This window comes from Crinia signifera, chromosome 6 (assembly GCF_055691185.1).
Source record: "Crinia signifera chromosome 6, ASM5569118v1, whole genome shotgun sequence".
Classification (NCBI taxonomy): Eukaryota; Metazoa; Chordata; class Amphibia; order Anura; family Myobatrachidae; genus Crinia; species Crinia signifera.
The window spans coordinates 140,500,829-140,520,943 of NC_139222.1; the positions used below are offsets into that span (position 1 = coordinate 140,500,829).

At 44.6% G+C, this 20,115-nt stretch overlaps 1 protein-coding gene across 2 annotated transcripts in view; it reads left to right on the plus strand.

Annotated features, from left to right (window-relative positions):
* MEIOC (meiosis specific with coiled-coil domain) overlaps positions 1 to 20,115 on the plus strand; it is a 67,404-nt gene that overhangs the window by 19,411 nt on the left and 27,878 nt on the right. For both annotated transcript variants that reach the window (XM_083147439.1, XM_083147438.1), the window contains exon 3: positions 16,001 to 16,161. In XM_083147439.1, the coding sequence (XP_083003565.1) occupies positions 16,001 to 16,161 (161 nt within the window). The remainder of the gene's footprint in view (positions 1 to 16,000; positions 16,162 to 20,115) is intronic.

A 20,115-nucleotide genomic window follows, 5' to 3' on the forward strand; every position in this document is an offset into this window, starting at 1 on the left:
CCCCGTCTCCCCTCCTCAATGTGGAAGGGGTTACTAGTGTTTTATCCACTTTGTCAGCAGAACTGGCTGCTTCCCGCAGGGACAGGGAGGTTTTACACTCCCTTCTAGCTTCTATGGGTTCAGCTGAGCCTTCATGGGCCAGGGACCTTATTAGATCAGTGGATTCATTGGTAAGGGCTACAACCTCTCACCCTGTAAGAACTCCTTCCCCACCTCTAAAAAGGAGTATTCCTTTGTTATTAAGGGGGGATTACTCTGGGGACGAACACGACGATCCCTTGGGGGATGTGGATGTGCAGGATGATCCCCTCCCTCAGGCTGATGGTGGGGATGACAAGGTCATAGAAGGATTTCAAGGCCTAGAGGCCCTTATACTGGCTGTTAAGTTCACCTTGAATGTAAAAGAACCGGAACCGCCGGCTTTTGTCCCTATTTTTGGCCACCCCGTAAGGCGGTTGTGTGTTTCCCTGAATCTGTTGAGTTAGACAAACCCTTATTGGATGTTTGGAAATCTCCAGAGAAAAAGTTTCAATTGTCTAAGAGGTTTAAAGCTACTTATCCCTTTGCACCAGAGGAAAGGGCTAAGTGAGAAAATCCACCCTTGGCAGACGCGTCAGTGTCTAAGCTTTCAAAGAAAGCAGCACTCCCTATACCAGGGGCAGTAGCTTTAAAAGACGCTCAAGATAGGCATCTGGAAGTGGGGCTAAAACATGTCTTTACCACCGCAGGAGTTACTTTACGTCCTGTTTTGGCCATTTCCTGGGTTAGCAGGGCCATGGAAACTTGGGCCGAAGAATTATCCAAAGGTATAGAGGAACAAAGGTCTATGGAAGACCTGGCTTTGCTGGTGGCTAATATGCGTGAATCTGCTTCCTACATAGGTCGCTAGAGTTTCTGCCTTCTCCATCACAGCTAGACGTTCCTTGTGGCTCAAATCGTGGCAGGCGGATGCAGATATAAAAAAGGCTGTAGAGGTTCTACCTTTCACAGGTGACGTGCTATTTGGCCCTGAGCTGGACAAGCATATTGCTCAGGCCACTGGGGGGAAGTCCACCTTCTTACCCACCTCGGCTCCACCTCCTAAAAATCCTTACTAAGGCCCCTCTTTCCGTTCCTTTCGTGGAGCACCAAAGTTTAGAGGAAAACCTAGAGGCTCCTTTGCCCCTTCCCAAGGCAGAGGGTTTGGAGGCGCGGCCACTACTTCAACCGCAGGAGCCCGCCGTCCTGACACTAAGCAACCAGAAAAGCCCGCAGCATGACTGTCTCCCAGAGTAGGGGGACGGTTGCGGGATTTTCAACAACACTGGATTATGTCATGTACAGACCAATGGGTTCTATCAATTGTGACAGAGGGTTACAAGCTGGAGTTTGCTTGCAGACCTCCACTTCAATTTGTCACAACGGGCCTCACTCATGTCGAAAAGGACCGCTTACTACTGATACAGGCCATTCAAAAACTTTTGGCAGCTCGGGTCATAATACCGGTCCCGGCAGCCAACCACACAGAAGGCTTTTATTCGCCTCTTTCTGGTACCAAAGCGAGACGGGACTGTTCGCCCAATTTTTTATTTAAAAACCTTGAACAGGTACATAACCTACCACAATACAAGATAGAATCGCTAAGATCAGTAGTAGCCGGTCTGAAACCAATGGAATTTTTGGCCTCTAGACATAAAAGATGCCTATTTACATGTCCCAATACACAAAAATCACCAACAGTTCCTTCGCTTTGCTATCAAGGAAGATCACTTCCAGTTTCGGGCAATGCCCTTTGGCCTATCATCCGCTCCGCGCCTCTTCACAAAAATCATGGCGGTGATGGTATCCTTACTGCACACAAAGGAGGTAAATGTTGTCCCGTACTTGGACGATCTTTTGATCAAGGGCCTGTCCAAGAAGGTACTTCAGAGCATTCATGTTTGTTGAAAGTGGGGGGGTTTTCTTGTATTTGCAGAGGTGCAAAACAAAAAGACAGCAAACGCTTTGTGGGCGCACTCTTTTGATTTACAATATTGTAGATTAAGTATTTATGAATTTAATCTAAAACATAGCTTTTATTAACTTGGTTAAAAATGAGAGTCTGGCGCAATGAAATTAATTAAATATTAATTGTTAGGTTATTCATTGTGGTTTTGTTGTGTGATTGTAAGGTATACAATTATATATTATATTCCGAATAAAATGATTTCAACCACACTTTTCTGTATCATTTACTGCATGTGATCATCTAAGGTATATGGACCAGAGTGACCGTAGGTTGCAAAAATGAAATCAATCCCCTGAAATAGATAAATTGTATAGGGGGGGATTCGCTACCCCACGTCAATATCAAAAATTTATTTTAGATTTTTAATTTTTAGCCTTGATGGCTGTTTATAGTAACACAGACAGTAGGCGGCTCCAAAACCACTAGTCCTGCGGCGCTAAGCCCTGCACAAAAAGTATACCACACCTAGACTTCTCCAGGGGTCACCCATACCCAGGTGTGGTATACTTTTTGTGCAGGGCTTAGCGCCGCAGGACTAGTGGTTTTGGAGCCGCCTACTGTCTGTGTTACTATAAACAGCCATCAAGGCTAAAAATTAAAAATCTAAAATAAATTTTTGATATTGACGTGGGGTAGCGAATCCCCCCCTATACAATTTATCTATTTCAGGGGATTGATTTCATTTTTGCAACCTACGGTCACTCTGGTCCATATACCTTAGATGATCACATGCAGTAAATGATACAGAAAAGTGTGGTTGAAATCATTTTATTCGGAATATAATATATAATTGTATACCTTACAATCACACAACAAAACCACAATGAATAACCTAACAATTAATATTTAATTAATTTCATTGCGCCAGACTCTCATTTTTAACCAAGTTAATAAAAGCTATGTTTTAGATTAAATTCATAAATACTTAATCTACAATATTGTAAATCAAAAGAGTGCGCCCACAAAGCGTTTGCTGTCTTTTTGTTTTGCACCTCTGCAAATACAAGAAAACCCCCCCACTTTCAGTCTATGTGCTGAACGCTGGGCGCACCACCAGCACCATAACCACCAGCATTAGCCAGAAGTGGTTTTTCATGCTGGTTTAAATCTATTGAGTCTAATTTATATATAATCCAACTACAGCTGTTGCGGGTCCACCCCCTCTCTTTCCATTCATGTTTGTTGTCAAGTATTGCTACAACATTGGTATGTTCTGAATTACAAAAAGTCCCAACTGACTCCGTCCCAACGGATTCTTTTCTTGGGTCTTATCATGGACACATCTCTACAGAAAATCTTCCTTCCATTGTACAAGATTCATTCTCTTCAGGATTTGACCAGACAGGTTCTCAGCCCTCACAGAGTGTCAGTACATCTGTGCATCCGCTTGTTAGGCAAAATGGTCGCCTCCTTTAAGGTACTTCCCTTCTGCCGCTTTCATTCCTGGACTTTCCAACTAGATATGCTCAAACAGTGGTCCGGTTTGCATGTGCACATGCACAGGCGAATTATCCTGTCCCCATGCAGTCGTCTTTCTCTGCAATGGTGGCTCCATACACCAAATCTGTTGGAGGGTCGCCGTTTCGGAGTCTAAGAATGGACCATAGTCACCACGGACGCCAGCCTCAGGGGTTGGGGTGCTGTGGTGATGGGACATCATTTCCAAGGTTGTTGGTCTCCACAGGAGGCGAAGCTCCCAATAAACATCCTGGAGCTTCGGGTGATTCATCTGGCTTTACTCAAGGCAGCCCTTCTACTGCGGGGAAGAGCTGTAAGGATCCAATCGGACAATGCCACGGCTGTGGCATATGTCAACCGCCAAGGCGGGACCCGCAGCCGCAAAGCTATGCAGGAAGTCCGCCCAATTCTTCAGTGGGCGGAACGTCAGGCCCTTGCCTTCTCAGCTGTGTTCATACCAGGGGTGGACAACTGGGAGGCGGATTACTTAAGCCGCCAGGATGTCCACCCGGGGGAATGGGCCCTATACCCGGAGGTCTTCTGTCAGATTGTCCACCGTTGGGGGATGCCCCAAATAGACATGATGGCATCGAAGCACAATTGCAAAGTGCCCCGGTATTGCTCCAGGTCACGGGATCCAGTGGCAGTGGCAACGGATGCCTTAACCGCGGCTTGGGATTATTCTCTAATTTACATATTCCCACCGTTTCCGTTGCTGCCGCGAGTACTCAAACTGATCAAGAGGGAATCCGCAACAGTCATATTGGTACCACCGAATTGGCCTAGTCGTCCGTGGTACGCCGATCTTCAGGGGCTCCTGATAGACCAGCCTTGGCAGCTTCCTCCAGAGGGATGACCTTCTTCTGCAGGGGCCATTCGTCTACCAAGGCTTACCGCGGCTGCGTTTGACGTTGTGGCTATTGAAGCCGCGCTGTTAAACAGACGTGGTATTCCAAAATCGGTCATTCCAACGATGCTCAGAGGTCACTTCCCGTCACTATTATGGAATTTGGAAGGCTTATGTGGCGTGGTGTGAACGCCATAAAATACCCACATCTGTTTTCTGTCTTTCACGGTTACTCCGATTCCTACAGGTGTGGTTTAAGTCGGGCCTCCGGCTTGGCTCGCTTAAAGTACAAGTGTCAGCCTTGTCGATATTTTTTCATCGACGCTTGGCAGTCATTCCGGAGGTCCAGACTTTCCTTAATGTCTCTTGTGGAAAATATTTTCCACGATCCTCACTTCTCTCATCTAGGGCGAATAACTATGGCTTTGTAGCCTAAGTTACCCAGGTTTGATCCACCACTGCTGGAAAATGTTGTGCATGCCTTGATTATTGACATTATTTTGATATTCCTGTTTTGCTCTTGGATTCTAATCTTTTATAAGCGTTTTATTCTTCTTATATAGTGTTTATTACAATTAAACTTGAGCATATAGATCACACAGGGCCTGATGGCATACACTTAAGGGTCCTAATGGAGCTAAGCTCAGAATAAGCTAGGCCAATATATTTAATTTTCAAAGATTCTATTTAATCAGGCACAATGCCTAGGTACTTGTGAATTGCAGATGTAATGCCTCCATTTAAAAAGGAAAATAAAACACATAGGAAATTATAGACCAATAAGTCTGACATTGATAGTGGGGACATCATTTGAGGGTATTATAACAGATATCATTCAGGATTACTTAAGTTAATACACTGAGCCGATTTCGGCCGATTGCAACGAATCGGCCAAATCTGCTCGGTTTGATGTCCACTCAGGTCCGATGCGCGGTACAGGCTGGCCGTCCGACCACCCGTCCTGGGACCTCCTACAAGTGAGGTGGGGGGCGGGCTGCAGAGTCTGGACAGCTGGTTGGGTGGTAAGGGCAGGCAGCGGTGGCTGGGAAGCGGCATGGGGCGGGCAGCGGTGTCCCTGCAGAGTCAGTAGCGCTATTCGCCGGGTGGCTGTGTGGGAAGAGCTGCTGAATTTGAAAACACTGGCCGGACATTGATTGGCTGAATCTCAACCAATCAGCGTCCGGCCAGAGTTTACTTTTTTTTTTAACAGAATATTCTTTTATTAAATTTTTCACACATATATATATATATATATATATATATATATATATATATATATATATATATATATATATATATATATATATATATATATATATATATATATATATATATATATATACAGGTCGAGTATCCCGTATCCGAATATCCGTTATCCGAATTATTCCGAAATACGGACATTCCAGAAAGTGAAAAAAATATTTTTTTTTTGCTAAAAACTCACTGGGGACATATGTAACAGCATCACTGGGGACATGATATGTAACTGGCACTATATATGTGCAAGACAATGATTGCTTGGCATTCAAATTCAGTGCTGAGATAGTACACACATTTTGTTTCACGTTTTGAAACCTTGTTTTTTGAACAATTAAAATATGTTTGTGTGTATTTTATGTGGTAATAAAATATATTTGTGTGTATATTATGTGTTTATACAGCATAAATGCAAGATACTTCAAAATACATCATTGAAATATGAAAATATTCCGAAATACGGAATAATCCGTTATCCAAAATTCTCCTGGTCCCGAGCATTTTGGATACGGGATACTCAACCTGTGTGTGTGTGTGTGTGTGTGTGTGTGTGTGTGTGTGTGTGTGTGTGTGTATATATATATATATATATATATATATATATATATATATATATATATATATAGTGTATGTATAAACAGAAACAGAAAAAGGGAAAGGGGGCTACTGAAAAAAAAAAGGGGGGGGATACATTCCAGGGGGTTACAATTACACGTCCATTGCTTATCCTTTATGTTTTTAACCTTATTTTCATTCCTATATATTAAGGAGGTACCTTTATCTATCTTCCATAGTAATGATAGTTTTTTGGTTGTAGTGCTCTAATCCCTAGTGTGCGGGGGCAGCTTAACTGAGTTGTCCCTGCTCAAGAATAGAATAAATATAGGGTTGTAGTAAATATAGTAAAGAATAGAACACTATATTTATCTTCCATAGTACTCTACTTCCTATTATAATTCGTATCCCCGTCAACTCAATTATATGTCTCATACTTCAATTCAGTTTGGCCACCATTTCCCCATCTATTCTGATTTTATATCTAAGTCTCATCCTCATCTGGGAGCCAATGGTACAAGCTGGGCAGTATTTGACTGGTTACCAATGGTCGGCCTCAGAGTGGATGTACAGGCTGGCCTGTGCTGCAGAATCCTGGACTGAATAGAAGATACTACGGTACTTGTTTCCTAGCACGGCCACAATCGCGGGCATCGCGGGTAATTTTTAATGGTCTACGATGTGACCGACGCGATGCCCGTGATTTCCCATTGAAATGCATTGAAAAAGTCAAAATCGCGTTGGTCGCATCGTATGCGGCCAAAAAAAGCATACAATGGTACTGACGCGATGCCCGCGATTTCCCATAGGGAACAATGTAAAATGCCTCAATTTACCCAAATCAACATAGGGAACAATGTTAAATGGGCCAGAGACTCCAAAAAAAACCCCTGACCAGTGAAATGGCCCCCCAAAAATAGTTCACGCCACCCCACGATCAACGTGAACCCAAAGCGTGGCGAGCGCAGCGAGCCCGCGAGGGGTGGCGTTACACGTCCTCCGACCTTTTCATACCCCCACTATCCACGTCGGCGTGGAGAATAGATAGTGTGGCGAGCGCAGCGAGGGGACGCGGATACCTGTGAAGCCCGCGAAGGGACACGTTTACCGGTGAAGGTTTCCGCATCCCCTCGCCACGCTTCGGGCTCGGTGGCTCGCTACGCTCGCCACACTATCTATTCTCAACTCCACGCCGACGTGGATAGTGGGGGTATGTAAAGGTCGGAGGACGCGTACCGCCGCCCCTCGCGGGCTCGCTGCGCTCGCCACGCTTCGGGTTCACGTTGATCGTGGGGTGGCGTTAACTATTTTTGGGGGGCCATTTCACTGGTCAGGGGTTTTTTTTGGGGTCTCTGGCCCATTTAACATTGTTCCCTATGTTGATTTGGTTAAATTGAGGCATTTTACATTGTTCCCTATGGGAAATCGCGGGCATCGCGTCAGTCGCATCGCATGCGATTTTTTTAGCCCGCATGCGATGCGACCGACGCGATTTTTTTACCTGCGATGCCCCAGATCAAGATCGTTGTGGCCGTGCTAGTAAACAAGTACCGAAGATACTTTAGATAGTAGCTGATGGTAGAATACAGCAGATGTCAATCTGGCAGCGGATAAATAAACAGGAAGCGGAGTACAGCAGCAGAATCCAAATAGTTGACAACTAGAGCGAGCCTGGAGCCTTGTAAGCAACCTTTGGGAACAACACTCAGGAAGTAGACACTTGTTCAAGGCCCTGACTATTGGGAAGCTCACCCCTTATATTCCCCACAGTGCGCACTGATTGGCTAAAGGAGCACATGACCGCAGTGGAGGCCAGGATTGGAGAATTGGGTACAGAGGGCCTTATTCAGATCTGAGCTCAGTACAAATTTGTTTGGAAAATGGGCAAAACCATGTGCACTGCAGGTGGGGCAGATGTAACATGTATAGAGTTAAATCTAACTCTCTCTATACATGTTGCATGTGCCCCACCTGCAGTGCACATGGTTTTTCCCATTTTTCAAAAAATTTGTACTGAGCTCAGAGTGTTGAGACTAGTCCTGTATCATGTGACATTGCTTTGGGTCTGGGGAGAGGTGCAAGGCAATTAGCTGATACCGGGGGTCATTGCGGCACTTAGGGTGGCCAATCCCAGGATCCTGGGTATGGACCACAGTAGACCTGAAGGGCAGTGGTGCATGCAAATACCGCAATTCCTGACAATTATAACTATATATAATCTGTGTAGCGCTATTTGTAGGTCATAAAACTGTGTAATCGTTTTTTATAACGTTGGCTTTCAATTTACCTAGCTTTAGCTTGACAAAACTGGGTGTATATGGCGTGCCCATTGCCATGCTGCACTGCTGTTTAAAACACTGACCTTTGAACTTATAATAATATTGTTTTAAAACAGACATAATCAATACAATTCAAGATGAACCTTCGCAAATCTTCATTCAAGATTTCCTCCTTCTTTACATAGTAAATCAAAACTATTTGGTAAGGAAATAAAATAAATAGATAAGGCAGGTTGCATGTCTGTGTACTGCAGCCTGACTCCTGTGTGTTTTGTGTGCAGTGTCAGCTGCTACATAATTAGCCCTTTATCTGTACATCAGGAGGCTTGCTTTTCCTGGCCATCCTGATTGGGGGTTCTCTACAATTACATAGCTCCATCCTCTTCTCCTGTTGGTATCCAGCCATAACCTGCTCAATTAGAATTCGATTGTGTTCCTGTGAAATTACCCATGTCCTGTCTGTGTTTGCTCTTATAGAGCGTCCGTTCTGGTTCATACTGTATGTATATACTTGTATTTATGTGTCGTTCATGTACCGACTGTGTTGCTATTAGTGATGGTTCCTCTAACGGATCCTGCTGCCTGTCTGTTTGTGTGAGCTAGTACTGCTCTACAGAATATGTTCTGTGTCGCTACTAGCGACCTGCATTTCGGTTCTGTCTACAACCAGCGCTGGTCAGCAGCCCGGTCCTGTATATTTGTCTGTTTGCTCGTACTGGTGCGGTTCCACAATCTGGCCTTGTCTGTCCCCTCGTATTGACACATTGATGCTACCAGCGACTGTTTCACTAAGACCTCAGCCATTGTGGTTCTGTGTCCTTGTCTACTCCAGTACCTTCCTTGCCCAGCCTCCGACAGGCTTCTTGTCCATCCTAAGACCCGGGGCATCTGAGTACCGGGTGGACCTAATCCACCGGGAAAGGTGGCTGCTATACGTGAAGCCTTAGCTAGCAGGAGACTAGAGGATGGCTGGGCTAGTTTAACACGGTTACCTTGGATCACCTGTACCACTTATGGCCCTCTACCTGTTGAACTACAATCTAAAGTACTGTATATTTCACTTCACACCAGTTACCATCCATCTTCTAGTGATATTTCTTGTTATCCTGTGCAACCAAAAGGGTCACCTGCCATTACTTTGTACATTTTATGTTCTTGGAGTTGTGCTCCAATAAAGTCTGTTTTTAAGAAAATTCTACTTGTCCACCTTAAAGATATCGATACCCCTATAAAGATACCTTTTATGCATTTTATCCTTTCCTGAACACTGAGTGAGGGTATGATCTCCCTCTTTTTTAAAGATACCTTTATGGGAACTTCTTTTTGTGTAATAAATTGAGTTGGTTATGCATCTACCCACCATCTAGGAATATTACCCATATATACATAAAAGTGGTAGGAGCTTGGTGGTATACATTAAAAATCTCCTGAACATAATACACTATTGGTACTTTTTGTTCTTTATGACCTCTCTGCCATTAGGAAATCTCTTCGGTGGACATTTAACAACCTTTACCATCAAAGGGGAGTTGTCTGATTTTCTGGTGTTTTAGTGTGATACACATGGGCGCTACAGTGTATACAGTCTATCGTTTCTTGTTCTACATTCTGTTTGGAAGGTGGTGACTTCATTAGCGGTTGACATAGATTGGCTGCTGTGCTTGAAAGTGATCCACCCACCCCTATTCACATGTTCCTTTATGTCTTGGTGTCCATAAGCAGCAAGGCTATGCTGACATATGGAAATACACAACAACTGGATGGCAACAGGTTGTCCACACCAACAATGCAGTATGTGTTGTTCATTGCCATTTCTCTTTCAATGGTCCTGGTGACACAGCTCAACACTGGGATGTAGGAGGGTCCGAAGGAGCTAGTCACCTATCCTAAAGCTTTTAGAGGGTAGGCTCCTCCCCTACTGCATCCCGGACTCTTCAGTTCGTGTTAGGTGCCCACTGGAGTGGGTGCTATTCTAAAGGGCTGCGGGAGCAGCCGAAGAATTAGAGTAGTTAGGGTATTTTTATTGTTTTATTAACTATTCACTCTAGCTAGGTAGGCACAGTGTGAGGATTCTCATTAGTGAATTCTCACACTGCTAGCGCAGCAGGAGCTGACAGAAGCTCGTCCTGTCAGCTCACTGTGCACAGGGGAGACGCTGTCTGGCCTCTCTGTGCAGCGCTTACAGCTTCTTGTAAGAAGCTGCCTGGGCTCCGGAGCGCTCTGAAACCGGCTTCACGCTAGGTGGGGATCATGGGGGACAGGCGCTCCGTGATGGCGGCGGCCATTTTCTGCAGAGCTTACACACTGAGCTCCTGTTATGAGAGGACAGCAGTGTTGTTACAGGCATGTTCCAAATGGTCCCCATTCGAGGGGGAGATACTGGAACTAGGAGATCCTACTAAGGGAGCGGCTGTCTGGGGGTGGTTGGCTAAAAGTCACGGACCCCGCAGCAGCAGGGACTTGGTCTCTTCCCTCACTCTGTTTTGGCGCCATTCGGAACGCTTGCAGCGGAGCTGAGCTGGATGACAGATCCTGACAGAGTGTTTGGATTTCCTGGGCATCGTTTCCCCGCATCTGAAACCGACAGACAGATAAGTGGCTGTGTGCATTGACTCTGTATAAGCGCTGTTGTACATTGTATGCACTGTGAGTTACTTTACATCATGTCTGAGCAGCAAGCTGTGGTTTTGGGGGAGGGAGCCCTTAATACACTGAGTGCTTGTAATGTGTGTACACAAAAATTTATACCTGAGCAGATGGCCAGGGGGGCTTGTGTATTGCTTGCGCTGCTGTGAGACCCATGGGGAGTGAACCCCAGAGGGCAGAGCAGATTGAACCCACGTGGGCTAGTGCCCTGGGCAGGTCGATTAATGCTTTAGTGCAATTGCTGGACAGACAGGGTGATGCCTTGGTAGAATCTCAGAGACCTATGTCATCATCTCAGCAGTCCTCTGGCTCCTTGCCTCTTACCCAGGCAGATCCTGCCTTCATACAGATGATGCAGGATACTGCAAAGGGGATCAACAGGTTTAGTGACTTGCTAGACAAAATTGATGTTGATGCTGTAGGGACCCCTAAAAGGTCTTACTCTGTGCCTTTATTGGTAGATGAAGAGGAGGGAGCATATGCAGACATCCCCTGGGAGCAGGGTGATGATTCGGAAGATTCCTCAGCCGCAGGGGTGGAGGATTTGATTACAGCTGTAAAACAGGCTTTAAAACTTTCAGTGGAGGATAAAACTCCTGCTAAAGGTGTGTTTAAACGACAGCGTAAGGAAGCTGTTACTTTTCCTTCTGATGAAGGTTTACAGGAATTGTTGGAAGGGGCTTGGAAAACCCCTTATAAAAGGCTTCAGATGCCAAAGAGATTCCTAAGTCTGTACCCCATGCCAGAGTCTCATGCGGAGCTCTGGGAAAAAGTGCCAGTTGTGGATGCTTCTGTGGCGCGTCTATCAAAAGCTACTGTATTACCAGTGCAAGGGGGCGCAGCTTTTAAGGATCCTGTGGACAAAAAGCTGGAGGGTAACCTCAAAGCTATATTTGAAGGGGTGGGATTCACCCTACGTCCGCTTATTGCTTCAGCCTGGGTCTCTAAGGCCATGATTGAGTGGGCTAATGATTTATGCACCATTTTACATGCTGATCCTGGTGTATTGCTGCTGGCGGAGAAGCTTAAGGCAGCTGCAGAATATGTGTTGGAAGCAGAGGAGGAAGCTCTCAAGATGGCGACCAGAGTTTCCACAGTATCTATCAATGCCAGGAGAGTACTCTGGCTTAAGGCCTGGGAGGCAGATAATGAGTCTAAGAAGGCCTTAGAAACATTAGCTTTTAAAGGAAAGCTATTATTTGGATCTGAGTTAGAAGAAATTATTAAGCAGGCCACGGGTGGCAAGAGTACCTTCCTGCCTGCTCCCGCGGCAAAACAGACATCCAGATTTTCTGCTTTTAGGCCGTCCTTTCGGCCCTCCCCTAGAGGTGGTGCGTCCTTTCGAGGACAGTCATTTAGGGGAAAGTTTCAGTCCTCCAGGGGTAAGGCCCCGAAGTCAAAATTTGGCTCCTTTCACAAGAAGCCTGTCACCAAAGGAGAGGACAAACCCTCCGCATGACTGTCAGGGGATTTGCCCGGCAGTGGTAAAGGTGGGGGGGCGTCTATCACATTTCAAGACGCATGGGCTTCTCTAGACCAGGATTCCTGGGTGTTAGACATTATAGCCCAGGGCTACAAATTTCCCTTCAAAGGTCTTCCTCCGAGAAGATTTATTCCCACGGCTTTACCAAAGGAAGCTCGGCTCCGTACAGCTCTCTTAAGAGCAGCTCACTCTCTGTTAGAGAAGGGGGTGGTAATTCCGGTTCCCAGGGCAGAGTGGAAGAAAGGCTTTTATTCCACTCTGTTTCTGGTGCCCAAACCAGATGGGTCTTTTAGACCGATACTAAATTTGAAGTCTCTAAATGTCCATTTATGGGTAGACCATTTCAAAATGGAGTCTCTACGGTCAGTGCTGCTAAGCCTGGACCAGGGAGAATTTTTGGCGTCCATGGATGTCCAGGACGCGTATCTTCATGTCCCTATACACCCAGAACATCAAGCCCTGTTGAGGTTTGCGAAAGGAGACCTGCATTTACAGTTCCAGGCATTGCCCTTTGGTCTGGCCACAGCGCCAAGGGTATTCACCAAGATAATGTCTGTAATGGCGGCTGTGCTTCGGTTGAGGGGAATCACAGTGATACCTTATTTGGACGACCTGCTGTTCAAAGCAGAGTCAGCAGACAGGTTGCAGAGTCACTTGGCAGAAGCCATCAGTTTTTTGCAGGCTCACGGCTGGCTTTTAAACTTACAAAAGTCTCACTTGGTGCCGTCACAGAGACTCCAATTCTTGGGAGTCATTCTGGATACCCATCTACATCGGGTATTTTTACCGGAGGCAAAGGCCAGGGATCTGGTTGCCTTAGTCCAGGAGATTCTCAGCTCTCGGAGCACATCAGTGTGGAGGTGCCTCAAGCTGCTGGGGAAAATGGTGGCGTCGTTCGAGACACTGCAGTTTGCCAGGTTCCACTCTCGGGTGTTCCAGTGGAACATCTTAACGGCTTGGTCAGGAAACACACAGACCATGAAGTCAGAGCAGATAGTGCTGTCTTCGGAAACTCAAGCCTCCCTGAAATGGTGGACAGACGTGGATTCCCTTCAGTGGGGTCGGTCACTGCAGTCCTGGAGCTGGCTGGTAGTAACTACCGACGCCAGTCTCAGGGGCTGGGGGCAGTAGTCTTGGACCTGCGGCTGCAGGGCTTGTGGACTCCAGAGGTGTCTGCTCTACCGATCAACATCTTGGAACTGAGAGCTGTCTGGAAAGTGATTTCTCTGGCGGGAGACAGGCTACAGAGACTTCCTTTAAGGATTCAGACCGACAACGCTACAGCTGTGGCGTATCTGAATCACCAGGGAGGCACACGCAGCAAATTGGCCATGTGGGAGGTGTCCAGAATCCTCCTGTGGGCGGAACAGAATGTTCCAGCAGTATCAGCTATATTCATACCAGGAGTGGAGAATATAGAGGCCGACTTCCTGAGCAGGGAGGAGCTTAAGGAAGGGGAAATCCTCAAATATTTCACCAGATTACCTTGAAGTGGGGAACTCCGGATGTGGACCTGATGGCATCCAGGTTCAACCATCAGGTACCCAGGTTTTATGCCAGGACAAGGGATCCACTGGCAGAGGCAGTGGATGCCATTACTATTCCCTGGGAGGGGAATCTTCTGTACGTTTTTCCGCCAGTTCCAATGCTGGCGAGACTGCTGAAAAGGATACAGGCCCAGGCAATCCCGGTGATCTTAGTGGCCCCAGATTGGCCAAGGAGGTCCTGGTACTCGAGGCTTCAGAGATTGTCTGTGGACTCGTGGCGTCTGTCTCTGAGGCCAGACCTTCTAAGACAAGGACCGTTCAATCATCTGGATTCAGCTCGATTAATTTTGACGGCCTGGCTGTTGAGACCGCCATTCTAAGGAATAAAGGATTCTCAGAGGCAGTGATTAACACCATGATAAAAGCCAGAAAGTCAGTGTTTTCGGCAAATTACTATAGGGTCTGGAAGACCTATATTCGATGGTGTGAGAGACGGAAGTCACATACATCACGTTTTAAATTGACAAAAATGATGGAATTTTTGCAAGATGGTTTTTCCTCTGGGTTAAGCCTTCAATCCCTAAAGGTGCAGATCTCGGCCTTGTCCATCTACTTTCAGAAAAGGATTGCATTATTGCCGGAAGTTCAGACTTTTCTACAAGGGGTGTCTCGGTTGAAACCTCCCTACAAACAACCAGTAGCACCTTGAGACTTATCGCTGGTTTTGGAATGCCTTCAGAAGGCACCTTTTGAACCATTAAGGTCGGCGGACCTTAAGTTTCTTACATGGAAACTGGTATTTTTGTTGGCAGTGGCATCGGCAAAGAGGGTGTCAGAGTTGGGAGCATTGTCATGCAAGTCTCCCTGATATTTCATGATGATAGGGCAGTTCTTCGGACGGTACCTCAGTTTTTGCCTAAAGTAGTCTCTGCTTTCCATCTAAATCAGGAGATAGTTCTACCTGTGTCTCAACCCCCAGAGGGTTCTAGAAAAAGGGACAAATTGAGGAATTTGGATGTTGTGCGTGCCTTACGCATTTATGTGGACAGAGTTATGAGTGTCAGAAAGACTGACACCTTGTTAGTGCTGTATGACATACACAAAATTGGTTGGCCTGCATCTCAGCAGACCATTGCTAGGTGGTTGTGCTCTGTTATAGCGTTTGCATACACTAAAGTTGGTAGGCCTGTTCCGGCCAGGATTAATGTGCATACCACCAGGTCGGTTGCCACCTCTTGGGCTGTTCGACATGGGGCAACAGCTGAGCAGGTTTGCAGGGCTGCCACTTGGTCATCTGTTCATACATTTGCCAAATTCTATAGGTTCCATGAGTTTGCGTCGGAGGACGCATCATTCGGGCGAGCAGTAATGAGAGCTGCAGACCTGAGCGTACCCACCCAAAGGACCGGCTCTGGAACATCCCAGTGTTGAGCTGTGTCACCAGGACCATTGAAAGAGAAAAAGGGATTTTTGTAAGAACTTATCGTTCAAATCCCTTTCTCTGATATGGTCCTGGTGACACAGCGATCCCTCCCTTACGCTCAGTAAGTATGCCAGTGTTCATGATGTTCATGTTATAATTGGTTAATAAACAGTTATTGTTGAAAAATTTGCATATAATATGTGCAGGCGTTTGTACTGAGTTAATGTATTCCAGTGGCTTTGAAAGATTGAACTGAAGAGTCCGGGATGCAGTAGGGGAGGAGCCTACCCTCTAAAAGCTTTAGGATAGGTGCCTGGCTCCTTCGAACCCTCCTACATCCCAGTGTTGAGCTGTGTCACCAGGACCATATCAGAGAAAGGGATTCGAACGGTAAGTTCTTACAAAAATCCCTTTTTTCCTTAGTTGCAAAGTATGTAAATTGGGTCTATTTATAACTTTATCAATGAAGGAATTTATGAATTATGTGTATTGTTTGTTTTCACTCCAGTTATTTTAAGCCTTTTCAACATTGTTAACCTCTGGTCTTTAAAATAAGCAAATATGATTTTTTTTTTCAGAATGATGAACCATTTGACATGCACCACAGTTATGAGTCTTCAATTCCTACCTATTCATCTAATTATTCTACAAACTATGCTGATTCTTCTCTTTTCTATGCACCTTGGTCAACATACCCTGACGAGATGAAGCAAGCAGCTTCTACACATCTCAAGTCCAAGTTAGTAAAAGTTGTGTTTTGTTTTTGTGTCTAAACAAAGGAGTTGTACATTGTTATCTAAATATTGTAAATTAATAGCGTTTTGTTGTCAAATATGGCTTTGTTTAGTTTTCCTTTTTTATGTCAATATCTCAAGTGGATATTTAAACTTGAAGGTAAATGCAAAAATTGATATATATATATATTAAATATAAATTTATATATTTATATGTAGTAGAATACATTGCTTGCATGAAAGCTGGGCCATGTTTATTTGACTACCAGACATATTTGTCCAACAGTATACAACCTATCTCATTTGTCTTTGTAAATATTACAGTATCATTTGAGATCACCTTCACATTTTTTAAGTAAGCAAAAGCCGAGTATATATTCTAAAAAGCTGCATTATTTTTGCCTAATTTTATAGTTCTGAGGGTTTTGTTCTAGTGGTGAATCAGATATCCTCTTTTGATCTGTTAACTAATCATAATTATTAACAATCTATTAATAGCCCATTTGCAAAATCATAACCAGGAAATATGCCTGCTTACATTATATTCATTACAAAATTTTACTTTTTTGAGTGCTTACTTCTAAAAATAAGTATTTAGAGTTTACAACATGGTATTCAAACATGATTTAATAGGGGTATTAAATACACTGACAATGGAGCAGCACTTGGCACCCTTCGGCATTACAATACCCCTAAAGGGGTTTGCGGAAAAAAAATGTTTGTTGGCACTTCTGTTAAAGCTCAATAGGTGTGCAGCTAGTCATAGCTTGGTGGTACTTTGTTAAATTAAATTCCCCCTTAAATATCTATATGTTTTTATTTTTTGTTCACTAGCCCGTGCTCTAAAGCAGCAGTGTTTTTAAGAAACAGAAAAGTGAATCCACACAATTTCATTCATCTGCTCAATTAGAAGACATGTTAGAACATGAGTGGGCTTAAACTGATAAAAGGTTTCAGCTGTCTACACGCTTTGTTTCCTTTTACCCAAGGAGAGGTCTAAGTGAGAGACCCCTCCACCAGTAGACGCATACCTCGTACAGTATGTCTTGTACGGTCTTCAGTGTTGCCTATTACAGATACATCTTCCTTGAAAGATCCCACTGATAGGAACCTGAAAGCATTTCTAAAATCTGCATATTCTCATGTCTGCACAATTGCCAGGCCGGCACTTGCATCGGCATGGGTAACTAAAACCATGGCTTCCTGGCTTGAACAGCTTCAGCAGGGCATTTCTTCCCCTACTAACATGAAAGAATTGTACCTCTCGGAGAAGCAGACATGGATACTGCGGTCCTTGCCTTTAGAGCTTCAACTTCTACTATTGCAGCCAGACACACTCTGTGGTTGCGGTCATGGAGGGCGGATGCCACGTCAAAGAGTAAAGGGTGCTAAAGTCTGGTCTAAACAGCCATGGGCTACTAGATGTTCACCTACAGAGCCAGCTGACAAGCTTGCAGCATGAAGGAACAAGCCCCCTCTATGGCAGTCAGTGGATTCCCTACTGCTATTCCATGTCATCATTTCAGTCCCACAGATTAAGCGGGGTCAGGGACTTTTTACTTCTTGATTTACAATAACTTATATATAAGTAACTTGAGAAGTAGAAGTAGGTGAAAATTTCACACTGCATATAATACAGGTTATTTTCCTGACCATGTTGGGGAACAACAACCTTAACACACACACACACACAGTGATTGTATATACTGTAATGTACTGTATATCACAATATGTGAACAGGTAATGTATAGTACATTACCTGTTCACATATTGTGATATACAGTACATGTGAAGTACAACCTAAGTGAAAGCTTAACAAGCCTGTGGGTAAGACTCCGAGGCACTGAGGGGGACTTGTACACCAATAACCTAGCTCTCAGATTGGAGAGAGCTGGTAAACATACATAAACCGCAGAGGAATATATATATATATATATATGCAGTTTTTAACCCTTCACAAGGGATATAAGCGCCAAAACCTGTGCTGTCACTGCTGCAGAACTCCCTTCCGATTACTCACCGCTGTGGAGTGTCCCAGGAGGTGAATAATGGCGATTACAGGGCCCAGGGAGAAGTAGGAAGCTAAAGCAGGTGGATGTACCAGCGCAGGCTAAGAAAAAATAAATTAATAGAAGAACGGTATATTTTACAATATATTTATTAATACTCAAAATAGCTGTATTTTAAATCCATGGAATTCCATAAGAGTAAAACCATAAAATTAAAATAGATGGACATTCATTAGCTCAATTTTTAAAACATCACTATATATACATATAATTGTATAGGCATATTACCATTCGGACATCAATGTAATTGTCTCCCAATATAGCAGCAGATGATCCCCAGGTGGCCAATAAGTCCCAACACAGAGTGCATAGGTGGAATTAGGATTCCTCTGACAGGGTGATGGTAAACCTGGATGACTTGAATAAATCCAGAGCTGCCTCGGATGATTTTTTCCGGATGAAAAGGTTGTTTGGAGATTAGATTGGACAGATGAATTGCTATTGTCCTTGGTCCATAGGTTGCCTTTTAGTGATGAAAGAGGTGACTGTCCAGTATAAAAGCTCAACGCGTTTCCCTGGATTATCCTCCCAGCTTCCTCAGGAGCAGAATAAAAACCTCCAAACAACCTTTTCATCCGGAAAAAATCATCTGAGGCAGCTCTAGACTTATTCAAGTCATCCAGGTTTACCATCACCCTGTCAGAGGAATCCTAATTCCACCTATGGACTCTGTGTTGGGACTTATTGGCCACCTGGGGATCATTGGGAGACAAATACATTGATGTCCGAATGGTAATATGCCTATACAATTATATGTATACATAGTGATGTTTTAAAAATTGAGCTAATGAATGTCCATCTATTTTGATTTTATGTTTTTACTCTTATGGAATTCAGCTATAAAATAGCTGAATTTAAAAAACAGCTATTTTGAGTATTAATAAATATATTGTAAAAGATGCCGTTCTATTAATTTATTTATTCTCAGCCTGCGCTGGTACATCCACTTGCTTTTGCTCCTACTTCTTTGGGGCCTGACAACCCCAGTACCAGCAGCAGATAGTAGCGCACCTATCAAATTTGTTGTTAGAAGCAGGAAGCTGTGTTTTGGCGCCCTCAGAGGTCAGGTCCCGCTTTGAGTAAGCCCCGACTATTGCCCAGTGCTGGGGGTACACATATTTTTATACTGGAATATGGCAATAAAAAGCCCTATTTGCGCTGAAACTGCCCTGGGGTACAGTGGCAGCACCTAATTCCAGGGATAACATAAAATATAAAATGGATATAAGATAGGTATATGTAACAATGTGCTTGCCTGTGGAAAAAAGAAGACGGTTAAAATGTTTAAATGTATACAGCTCTTCTTTGAGTACTGTTAGGTTTTTTGTTGCGTTTGTAACGGAGGCTCCGGGGATTGGCGCTTGGGTGAAACAGACCTACACTTTCCCTACACTGCCGGGAGCGTGGAACGAAGGACCGGAAACACGCTACCCGAACTTCCGGTCACCACGATCGGACGGAGAAGCCGGGAGAAGCTGACGCTGAAACATCAAGAGTGACAGCCCTGCACGAACATCCCCGCAAGACATCCGAAAGGTATTGTAGGGAAAGTGTAGGTCTGTTTCACCCAAGCGCCAATCCCCGGAGCCTCCGTTACAAACGCAACAAAAAACCTAACAGTATTAAAAGAAGAGCTGTATACATTTAAACATTTTAACCGTCTTCTTTTTTCCACAGGCAAGCACATTGTTACATATACCTATCTTATATCCATTTTATATATTTTATGTTATCCCTATATATTTTTCATAGCGCCTTAAAACCCCAACCAAACTATATCCCATATTAAGGCAGCTCAAATACCGCCAGCGCAGAAACGTACACCAACTCCAGCACCTAATTCCAGTCTGTGGCAGGGCTGCGCGTTCCCTTGAAGGGACGCCGCGATCG